The sequence below is a fragment of the Ranitomeya variabilis genome, chromosome 2, assembly GCF_051348905.1.
Source record: "Ranitomeya variabilis isolate aRanVar5 chromosome 2, aRanVar5.hap1, whole genome shotgun sequence".
Taxonomy (NCBI): domain Eukaryota; kingdom Metazoa; phylum Chordata; class Amphibia; order Anura; family Dendrobatidae; genus Ranitomeya; species Ranitomeya variabilis.
Genome location: NC_135233.1, coordinates 440788806 through 440801006, shown reverse-complemented (window position 1 = coordinate 440801006; position 12201 = coordinate 440788806). Strand labels below are relative to the sequence as shown.

General features: G+C 46.4%; 1 protein-coding gene across 1 annotated transcript in view; it reads left to right on the top strand.

Moving 5' to 3' along the window:
• The window catches only part of HSD17B12 (hydroxysteroid 17-beta dehydrogenase 12), an 88091-nt gene that overhangs the window by 42018 nt on the left and 33872 nt on the right, over window positions 1–12201 (top strand). The window contains exon 3 of the mRNA XM_077287087.1: window positions 8887–8962. Within this exon, the coding sequence (XP_077143202.1) occupies window positions 8887–8962 (76 nt within the window). The remainder of the gene's footprint in view (window positions 1–8886; window positions 8963–12201) is intronic.

The window sequence follows — 12201 nt, the reverse complement described above, 5'->3', positions numbered from 1 at the left end:
GAAATCGTAGTTGGACAGCCGGGCCATCCATCGCTGTTCCAAGGCTCCGAGTTTGGCAGTATCCAGATGCGTCAGTGGATTGTTATCCGTAAAGACGGTGAATTTCGCGGAGGCCAGGTAGTGTTTGAACCTCTGTCACTGCCCAGACGATGGCAAGGAATTCCAGCTTAAAGGAACTGTAGTTGTCAGGGTTCCTTTCCGTGGGACGGAGTTTCCTGCTGGCGTAAGCGATCACCCTTTCTTTGCCTTTCTGAACCTGGGACAGCACGGCTCCTAATCCCACATTGCTGGCATCTGTGTACAGCACAAACGGTTGATCGTATTCGGGGTAAGCCAGTACCTCTTCTCCCGTCAGTGCCGACTTCAAACAGGTGAAGGATTCCTCCAGCTCCTCGTTCCAATCAAAGGGGGTGTTCCTCCCCTTGGTCTTCTTTGGTTGGCCCACCAACAGGTTTTGCAAGGGTGCGGCCTTCTTGGTGAAGTCCTTAATGAACCTCCGGTAGTAGCCTACCAACCCGAGGAACTGCCGGACTTCGTGGAGGTCACTAGGCTTTGGCCAGTCCTTGATCACTGTGACCTTGTCGGGGTCTGGGGCCACTCCTTCAGCGCTCACCACATGGCCCAGGTACTGCACTTTAGGTTTCAGCAGATGACACTTGGACGGCTTCACCTTTAAGCCGAAGTTGGACAGGGCTTCAAACACCTCAGCCAGGTGCTTCAAATGGTCTTCGTAGGTCTTAGAGAAGATAATGACGTCATCCAAATACAGCAGCACGGTTTCAAAGTTCATGTGTCCCAGGTAGCACTCCATCATCCTCTGGAACGTCCCGGGAGCATTGCACAATCCGAAGGGCATGTAGTTGAATTCGCAGAGACCCATTGGGGTCGTGAAGGCTGTCTTCTCTTTGTCCGCCTCTGCCACAGGAACCTGCCAGTACCCACTGGTGAGATCTAAGGTAGAGAAGTAGTTAGCAGATTTTAAGGCAGCCAGAGACTCCTCTATCCTGGGCAGTGGGTATGCGTCTTTATGTGTAATGCGATTCAACTGCCTATAATCAACACACATCCTCATTGTACCATCTTTCTTTTTAACAAGGACTAACGGAGCTGCCCAGGGGCTACAGCTGTCTCTCACCACCCCAGCCTCCTTCATTTCCCGCAACATGTCCTTGGCACACTGATAATGAGCTGGGGGTACAGGGCGATATCTCTCTTTTATGGGTCGGTGATCTCCCGTGGGGATATGATGTTGGATCCCTTTCACCTGCCCAAAATCTAAGGGGTGTTTGCTGAATACCTGCTCGTACTCGTGTACCACCCTGTAGGCCCCCTGTTTTTGATGGGATGGGGTAGAGTCAGTGCCCACATGCAATTCCCGACACCAATCTTTCGAGTGCTCTGCAGAACCTTTGTCTCCGCCACGTTTGACGGGACCAAGGGTTCAGGTGTCTGTATCACACTATTATTGACAGTGAACAGTTTGGCGAGCGTGGTATACTTGGTGAGGTGAACCTCTTCCTCCCCACAATTGAGGACATGTACGGGCACTCTCCCCTGGCGGACGTCGACCACCCCCCGGGCTGTCAGAACAGTAGGCCTATTATCTGAATATACGGGTTCTACCAAGGCCTGGTAGTCCTTACCCCTGAGGCCTATGGCTGCCCGACACCATATTAACATTTCACTCCTGGGGGGTATCGCGATGGGGTTTGAATCACTCACAGTGACACGACCAATCTCACCCCCAGTCAGCTCTACCTGCTGTCTCTGCATCAGAGCTCTGATTTCCTTCTGCAGGGCACGTTGCTCACTGTGGCCAGCGGTTTCCGCCACCTGTTGCAACAAAACAATAACTTCTGCAAGACAATTTTCTATAACATTAGTACCAAGAGTCATCATGGGATTACATTCTCGACGATCAATATCTACAATCACAATCCCTTGGGCTTTCAATTCCACCCGCCCCACCTTGATGGTGACCTCCTTATACCCCACTTGTGGCAACGGCTGACCATTACTGGCTATTATGGTGAAATCATCGTCAGGGCCACGAGTAATATCAGTGTCCTCCCAATACCGTTTATAAAGCACGTAAGGTATAGTCGTCACCTGAGAACCGGTGTCCAGCAGAGCGTTCAAGGGAATTCCATCAACCACTACAGGGAGAACTGGTCGTCCTCCAATATACTTGGTTCTCCAATGCTGCGGGCCTGACCGTCCTACTCCTGGGGGTTGGCCCTTTGCCCCAGGGGTTGCTCGTTTAAAGGACAGTACCTTGCAAGGTGGCCCACCTGGTGACAGCGGCGGCAGATGGGTCGTCCGTCCTGATGGAAGCGATCGCTGTCCCGGCCTCTGGTCGGTGGGGCCCTCTTCTGTCGCGTCCAGGGGACATCTTCTGGTCTGGAGGCTAGCTGGATCTTTTCCTTGGGGGCCTCCTGTAGGGACTGCACCGTCCGGGCTAGGGCAGCAACGCTCTTGGTCAGCTCCTGCATCTGAAGACAGAGTCCTGCAGGGGAGTCGTCCTCGAAGCTCTGGGCGTCGGCCTCCGCGGCAACTGGGGTATCCGATGCCACCTCCTGGTGGTATGTGAGAGCGGGGCGCCTGGGTGGTACTGCGCGGTTGGGCTGTCGCTCCTGCAATGCCTGGATAGCTTTATCTTTGAATTGCGCAAAAGTCAAGTCTGGATTTTGCATGGCCAGGAAGTGCAATTGGCCCCGCTGGTGACTGCACAGGAGCCCCTCAATGAACCGCTGCTTCAGGAGTTTATCCTCATCCTGCATGCTGCCGGGGTCACTCTGCTTAATGGCCCGCATCGCCTCCTGGAGATTAAGGGCATAGTCCCGTAAGCTATCCTGCGGTCTCTGTTTGCATCCATAGAAAGTCAGTTTAATTTCTGTAGCAGTGCGAGTATCGAAGGTGGCTTTAAGCTTTGCAAAAATCTGCCGTGCAGTTCCCTTATCCTCGGCGGGCCAGGACTTGACTTCTCTCAGAGCCGCCCCAAAGAGTTGGCCGGTTATCATATGAACCTTCTGCGGCTCTGTCAGGGGATAGAACTCGAGCAGGCTGCAGAGCCCTTCCTTAAAGTCAGTGAATGTATGCGACTCTCCAGAGTATCGTGGGAGCCAGGCCGCTCCGGGCAGGTACGGCATAGAGAAGGGCATTATGGCTTTTGTGTTAGCGGCAGCGTCCGACTGGCTGTGGGGAACAGCGGGTTCTGCGGCAACCGGTGGTGGTATTAGGGCCGCGGCTTCGCTCGCTGCGGGGACCGGAGCTGCCCCTGCGTCCGCGGCTGCAGCCGCCACCTCCTCTCCTCCCGACTCGGACATGGCTGTCCCTTCCTCCCACTAACCTGCTGGAGGTCGGAGTTCCTCTTCCGGGATTGGCGCCTTACCGCGCTTTCCGTTCCGCGCTTCTTTTGGCTGGTTCCGCCCACGAAGCTGAGGCTCCTCCCTCCGTGCGCGGCAATGGCGAATTTTGGCGGTAAATGGCAATACACAGTCCAAGCACAATAAATCACAGTTCCAAAGCACACATGACCTGATTCTTCAGGCTTAAGTAGATCCTGTTCGTGACGCCAAATTGTAGCGCCCCCACTGCCGCAGGGCCGAGGGGTACCCGGTACCGGGCCTCTGAGTCTCTGCTCTGGGGTTGTCACGGTGGCTAGGCCCGGTCCGTGACCCTGCCGAGGGGCGCGCGGTGAATGATGTGACGGGTGAAGGTAGTGGTGGTGCTGTAGTGGTAAATAATGAGGACACCAGGTTGCAGTCTCTTTACCTCTTTACTGAAGGTTTTAGAGTCCTCAGTCCAGAGCGCTGTCAACAGGGCTGTCTGAGACCGGCCGGTCCAAAGGCACATCAGGAGTTCTCTTTACAGGTGGGAATCAGTGTCTACCTTCTAGCGCTATGTGTTGTAGTCCTTCCCTGCTGAGCTCCCGGGATAGTCCTCACAACTGCTGTGTCTATCTCTGATGTTCGTTCTCTCCGTCCCCCAGATGATATGGTAGGACGCACCCGTATGACGGGGTAGGCCTGGAGTTCTTCCGGGACCCTAGAGTCGCCCCTCTCCCACAGCTGCCTCCGTTGTCTGCTTAGGTGTTAAGTGACCCACATGGAGAAAAAAGAAGAACCGGAGGATAAAAGCCGCGCAGACCACAATGAAGATAACAGAGTTACACACACACTCTGTTTATTAGCCTACGCGTTTCGTGGCATAGTTACTTCGTTACTATGGGTCAATATATGATATTTTAAGTGTTTCGAATGGGTTTAACTGGTGGCTCCAAGATAAATAGTTACCCTCACCTAAGACCACCAGGTGGTTTAGTGGTATAAGACGGAGGTTTGATCTCTGGAGGATAGTTTTTAGGTTTCTCCCAGTGTGAGTTCTAATCCTGGTTTATCTGGATACCAGAAATGTTTATATTTGTTTTAATTATTTATTGATGAATATATATGGTTTTAAAGATCGATCATTGGGTTTCAATGTATTTTAATGTTTTGTAACCAATATTATGGGTATATTTACAAATGTTTGACCTAAAGTGGGCGTTCCCACCAGAAGTGATGTCGTAAGAGGGTGGGGCTTATACATGTTTGTGTTTTTTTGATTGTACTTGTGGGTATATATACCTGGTTTTATTGATGAATCTTGATGCCCTGATGAAGTGGCTTGTCTGCCACGAAACGCGTAGGCTAATAAACAGAGTGTGTGTGTAACTCTGTTATCTTCATTGTGGTCTGCGCGGCTTTTATCCTCCGGTTCTTCTTTTTTCTCCATGTGGATCCATACTGTTTGCCGGGAGCCTGCTGCGACCATACGTGCTTATCCAAGGGAGTTGTGACCTGTCACAACCAGACCAGGTGAGTCTGTTTTGTGGGGGTCCACGTGATTGCGATACCTGAAGGTATTACTCTATGTGCGCTTCTTTTTCTTGTTTTTAGGTGTTAAGTGAGACAGCCAACCTTTAATTGGCTGTCCTGCCGTGGTTTGCAGTAGTACTTAAAGTCTCTTACTTGCTCGGCGTTCCGGCCACCGACTGTTTGCGCCTCAGAAGGATGTTGCCTCGGTCTAACAGCACGACTCCTTCTGGTCCTAATTCCTCTTTACTGTATTCCCGTTGTGCACTGGTTAGTTCTGCTCTGAGGAGTCTGCCAGGATCCCATCCCTGACAGGTCCTCTCACTATCTCTTCCCAGCTACTTCTCCCTGTCTTCCTGTCCAACCCCCAGTTTTACCAGAGTGTGAGGAGTGGCCTACTAGATAGGACCACCCCCCCTGGTGGCCGGAGTGTGAAGTGTAGTGAGGTGTTACCTGGTCAGAGAAACTCCTTTAGTGCAATCAGACGTACCATAGCTCCCCATAGTGGCGGAGCCACAGTACTGCAACGACCAGGACTCTGGGGCGCTGCACATCCAAACCGTAGCTTTCCACCACATATGGGGTATCTACGTACTCTGGAGAAATACAACAAATTTTAGGGTCCATTTTTTTTCCTGTTACTCATTTGAAAATAAATTTGGAGCTAAAAAATATTTTTGTTGGGAAAATGTTATTTTTTTATTTTTACTGCTCCGTTATAAAATTCTATGAAGCTGCTGGGGGTTCAAGGTACTCGCCACACATCTAGATAAGTTCCTTGAGCGGTCTGGATTCAGAAATGGGGTCACTTGTGGGTGCTTCCAGTTTTTAGTCACATCAGTGGCTCTCAAGACTTGACATGGAGTCCGCTAATGATTCCAGCAAAGTTTGCATTCAAAAAGTCAAATTACACTCCTTCCATTCCAAGCCCTGCCGTGCGCGCACACAGTAGTTTTGCTCCACATTTTGTACATCAGCTTACTAAGGAGAAATTGCACAATACATTTTTATGGTATGTTTTCTCCGGTTACCCTTGTGAAAATGCGAAATTTGGGGCTAAAAACAGTTTTGGGGGAATAATCTGATAATTTTTTTTCTATTTTCACAGCTCAATGTTATAAACCTCTGTGAAGCACCTTTGGGGATTCATGGTGCTTGGCAGACATCTAGATAAGTTTCGTTAGAGGTCTCATTTCCTAAATGGTGTCACTTGTGGGGGGTTTCCACTGTTTAGGCACATCAGGTTCTCTCCAAACGTGACATGGCATCCGCTAATTATTCCAGTCAAATTTACATTCAAAAAGTCAAATGACTCTCCTTCCCTTTCAAGCTCTGCCATGCACCCAAACAGTGGTTTTCCCCAACATGTGGGGTTTCTGCGTATTCAGGAGAAATTGCACAAAAAATTTTAGGGTCCATTTTTTCTAATTACCCTTGCAAAAAAAAAATTGGGTCTAAAGTAAAAAGTTTTGTGAAGAAAAAGAAAAAAAAAAAAAGTTAAATGGTAATTTTTTCCTTCCACGTTCCATTCCTGCGAAGCACCTGAAGGGTTAATATACTTCTTGAATGTGGTTTTGAGGGGTTCAGTTTTTAGAATGCTGTCACTTTTGGATATTTTCTGTCATATAGACACCTCAAATTCCCTTGCAATATGATGTGGTCCCTAAAAAAAAAAAAAAAAAAATGTCCTAACGAAGAAGTTTTTTTTTTTTTTTAAATTTGTGCTGATGTAAAGTAGACATGTGGGAAATGTTATTTATTAACTATTTTGTGTAATGTATCTGATTTTAAGGGCATAAAAATTCCCTTTAATTCCCCTCTTAACCATTTTATTCCCATAACTCCCAAAGTTTTTTGTACCCCATATATAAAACAAATGCTATTTCTCTTTTGATTACATTTAAATCTTATTTGTTTCTTCTTTCTTGCAACATTCTTAAATAATTTATTTTGCAAAAAAAAAAATTGAAAATTGCTACATTTTTGCCAAATTTCCAATCTCTTCACAAATAAATGAAGGTCATATACAACAAATTTTACCGCTATCATGAAGTATAATATGTTGCGAGAAAACAGTCTCTGAATCGGTGGAATTTGTTGAAGTGTTCCAGAGTTATAACCACATAAAGTGACACTGGTCAGAATTGAAAAATTTGGCCTGGTCAGGAAGGTGAATACAGGCTTTGGGTTGAAGAGGTTAATAATAAAGACCTTCATTTAAATACGGTGCGCAAGCCCTCAGTCCCCTGATCTGAACATCACTGACAATCTGTGGCTATACCTCAAAAGAGCAGTGCATGCAATTTGACCCGGGAATCTGACAGAACTGAAAGAATTTTCCGAGGAAGAATGGATGAAAATCCCTCAAACAGGAACTGAAAGACTTGTTTGGCTATAAAAACCGTTTACAACCTGTGATACTTGCAAAAGGGGGTGCTATTAGGTTCCAACCATGCAGAATGCTCAAACTTTGGCACTTGCCTATTTTCCAATGTAATTTTTAAATGTAAAAGATGAAGATATTCTCTCCCTCCCCCCCCCAAAAAAAAACCTATGGCTTGAGAAAGGCTCATTTGGAGCCGAAACGTTGCCCAGACATATGCGTTTAATAAATCCCGCACAGATTTTTCAGATGATATGGAGTGCTGCTTTAACTTTAGGCCTTTTGATGATCATTTCATCTTCAACTTGCTTGGAAAATTCTTGAATGCACCGCTCTTTTGAGGTCTAACCACAGATTTTCATCAAGATCAGGGGACTGTGAGGGCCTTTTGAAGTTGTCTGTTGTGGCTTTTGATGTGTGTTTAGGACCATTGTCCAGTTGGAGGAGCCATCCTCTTTTCACCTTCAGCTTTTCTTACAGATGGTGTTATGTTTGCATCAAGAATTTTTTAAATTTTCATTGAATCTGTTCTTCCCTCTACCTGTGAAATGGTCCCTGTGCCATTGGCTGCAACACAATCCCATAGCATGATTGATCCACCCCCTTGCTTAATGGTTGGTGAGATGGTCTTTTCCTGAAATTTGGTGCCTTTTTTCTCCACACATACGTTTGATCATTGTGGCCAAACCGTTTTATTTTAATCTCCTCAGTCTACATGACTTGTTTCCAAAATCCATCAGGCTTGCTTAGATATTATTTTACATACTACAGATCCTGAATTTTATGGTGAGGATGCAGGAGAGGTTTTCTTCTGATAACTCTTCCATGAAGGCCATATTTGTGCAGGTGTCTCTGAACAGTAGAACAATGTACCACAACTCCAGAGTCTGCTAAAGCTTTCTGAAAGTCTTTTGCCGTCAAGTGGGGGGGGTTCTGATTTGCCTCTTGTAATTCTACAGGCAGCTCACTGATTTATTTTTATTTTTTTGGTCTTCCCAGACCTTTTCTTGACCACCGCTATTCCTGTTAACTGCCATTTCAAACTGAGGAAAAGGCAACTTGAAACTGATTTTCTGATATACTTCTCCTGCTTTGTGGGCCTCCATCATTTTCAGAGTGCCAGGCAGCTGCGTAGAAGAACCCATGGCTGCTGGTTTTTGACGCAATGTTTGAGGAGGCTGGGTTTTTATAAAGCATTTGCATCATCTGGCCCTTCTTAATGATAGTGAACAAGCCATAACCCTAACAGGCTATTTAAGGTCTGAAACCTTGGTCAAAGTTATCTGAGCAGACAAATCTCCAAGGGTGCAAACTTTTGCTTCTGCCCATTTTCCTTTTTGTAGTATTGAGGGGGTCAATTTTTTCTATTTTCCTTGAATTGTGGGGGTCACCTGATTGCTGTACCTGGCCCCCAGAGGTCAGATGTTACACATCCAATTGTCACAGCTAAAGCCTGTGTGATCGGCTGCAGCGGTTAGGTGACTGATGGAATGCATACTGCTCCTAGACGTGGATCAGTGGGGATTAGAGCTGTTGGTAATCGTTAGTTCTTCATTCCCTGCTGGTAAAATCCCAGATCCAAATATGAAATTTGTCAAAATAAATTTGGAAAATCAAACCCGTGATATCAATGTTTTTCTTTTCTAGTTGGCCAGACGTGGAATGTGCATCGTCCTTATCAGCAGGACCCTGGAGAAGCTGGACGAGGTCGCCAAGTCTATAAGTGAGTGCTGAGCATCATAGAGGGAGGGGACATTGGCTTTTCTAACACATGACTGCAGGATCAGACTACTGCTTGTAGTCTGTGACCATGGACACACATGAGTGTGCATAGGAGCTGCATACTCAAAAAGGGTTGGTTTGCGATCAGGAATATTCATGAAGTTGCTCTGCTTTTTATAATCCGTGCATTGCAGCGATACAGAGGACTGTGTCCCCGGTGCATCGTCTTATGCAGTCAAACTTTGTGTGTGAATTGGGGGTGCACGGTGTAATTGCTGATATTATTTTTGCCCCCCTCTACAAGCTTCTGCCTGAACACCTTTCCATCAGTGCGATCGTTACTTCTGTAAGCCAGCTGAAAGTTATTGACCACAGGAAGAGGAGAATCTCCCACCAGGACGCACCGCGCGGCTGGTCTCCCCCTCCGATCCCGTAGGTGGATGCACAGTTTTCTGGACAGTCTTCGCTTAGCAAATCTGCTGTAACCGGTAACATCCAATATCCTTTTCCGCCGGCCTCTTCCAGGATCCCAGATGCTTCTCTACGGTTGGTCCTGAGTCATCACAAGATCACGTTTTCCCCCTGTACATCATAAAGGAACAGCACACAATTATTATTTTTGGAGGCTTTTTCATACAGTCTCCTAAAATATTTCTGAAGGTCCAGACTATGCTGTAACACAGCTTCTTACACCAGCCTGTTCATCCCGAGCTTCCTGGTTCATGACCCGAATTCCTGAACTACAGTAGAGACTGACACGTCGTCTGCTGCAGAGGGGGGAACATAAAGCGGGATATGATGCTGAATAACGGCTTGTATGGAAGAAAAAAAGCACATAGAATATTAGATGGAACCGAAAACTCAGGGACTTGGTCAGAGCGGTGTTCAGACCTGAGATAATGGCGTCAGACATTTGTCATATTTTGGGGATGATGGATGCAGGGGTCACCTCTGGGGTCTGCAGTGACAGCGTCCCACTGACACGCACGACCAACTCTGTCTATTTTTCGCTCTTGCGCTTCTGTTTTTATTTTTTCTGGCCACTTATCCCGGTAAAATACAAGCCCTCATAGGGTTAAATTAAAGCTTTGAATGGTTTCATTAATTTTATCATATAATTTTCTGAAATGGGGAGAAAAATTTAAATGCGGTGAAATAGGAAAAAAAAAGCCAAAACACAATTCTAGTATTTTTCTGTGGAGTTTTTTTTTTTTTTTTTTGCAAAACCCACCGTGTGGTAAAGGGTCAGTACGACTATGGAAATACAAAACTTGTAGTGGATTTTTTTTTTCTGCTTTTAAAAAAAGTCACAACTTTTTTTAAATTTTTTTTTTTTTTTTTTTTCTTGCATTTTTTGAAGACCTGTTTTTTTGCTTTCCAAGCTCTCCTGACTTGTACAATTTTGGGGAACATACGATGCTTGTTGTATGTTTACGAGAGTGAAGTGCAGTTACTGAAAAAACAAACAGTAGTTCTGTTGCATTATCACTTTTTTTTTGTTTGTTTGTTTTTCACAGTGTAGGTCAATTTAATTTTAATTTTGATAGTTCAGACCTGGATGACAATTTTTTTTTTTTTTTTTTTACAGATTTGAAAAATTACATTTTTACATATTTTTAGTCCCCTTCAGGAACTTGAGCCTGAGATTATTCAATCAGAAGGCTGCATAAAACACTTCAAAATACACGTGAAAAACCCCTCCAATAACTCCATAAAGAAGGAGCATTTCCTGGAGCGGTCTCCATTAGAAAACTTGCAAAGAAAAAAAAACAAACAGGTGCATTATTTCTGCGTTTTTTTGAAGGTGGTCCTAGTTGTCCCAACCCATCATTCAGTTATTCAGTATCTAATCCCCCTTTTTAAAGGGAGTTTTCTCCTCTCTAAAAGAGATGGCGTATCGCTAGCACTTTCCGATTAGCAGGGTCCCCACCTATCCGGAGAATTGAGGGGGACAAGGCGCTGGTGTAATGCTGTGCATCTATAATGAGGGTCTGACTTTTGGGTTCCAGGTAATGCAACCATTTTATAAGATGCAGGGTGCGAGCAGTGAACACCATTTCTACCGCTGGTCGTGGCGCTGAGCCTCTGCGCCACCCGCCAGGAATGGACTGAGCAAGTTTGCAAATCTTGCCAAGTTACCTTTTGACTTATTCCTGCGTCATCTCCTAGCTGCGTCTGCCCCTTTAAGAAGTGAACATTTAGGCTATGTGCACACTTTGCGGGGTCCTCTGCGGGTTCTCCCGCAGCGGAATTGATAAATCTGCAGGGCAAAACCGCTGCAGTTATCCCTGCAGATTTATCGCGGTTTGTTTTGCGGTTTCCGCTGCGGGTTTCCGCCTATACTATTGATGCTGCATATGCAGCAATATGCAGCATCAATAGTAATGTTAAAAATAATAAAAATTGGTTTATACTCACCCTCTGATGTCCAGATCTCCTCGGCGCTGCACGCGGCGCTCCGGTTCCAAAGATGCTGTGCGAGAAGGACCTTCGTGACGTCACCGCGACGTCATGGTCATGTGACCGCGGCGTCACCGCAGGTCCTGCTCGCACAGCAACCCTGCCACCGGACGGCCGCGTGCAGCGCTGAGAGGTGAGTATATCATTATTTTTTTATTTTTATTCTTTTTTTTTACACTAATATGGTTCCCAGGGCCTGGAGGAGAGTCTCTCCTCTCCTCCACCCCGGGTACCATCTGCACATTATCCGCTTACTTCCCGCATCGTGGGCACAGCCCCATGCGGGAAGTTAGCGGATCAATGCTTTCCTATGTGTGCAGAATCGCAGCGATTCTGCACAAAGAAGTGACATGCTGCGGGTTGTAAACCGCTGCGTTTCTGCGCGGTTTTTCCCGCAGCATGTGCACAGCGGATTGCGGTTTCCATAGGGTTTACATGTAAATGTAAACGCAATGGAAACTGCTGCGGACCCGCAGCATCAAAATCGCCGCGGATCCGCGGTAAAACCCGCAAAGTGTGAACATGGCCTTAAGCGAAGCCCCGAGCCTCTGATCCCCATTTCTGCATGAATGGCGCACACAGTGCTCCTGCCTGCTTTATTCTGAATGAAAAGGGGCATGATGGGAGAGCGAGAAGCTTTTGCCCTCTTCTTTTTTTTTTTTTTTTTTTTTGTGATTGAAAAAAAAAACAACAAAACAGCAAGACTGGATAATCTGTCCGTGCAGAGAACTTCATGATTCCAGAAGCTGCATGACATCTGCAGGAAGAGATCCTGCAAAT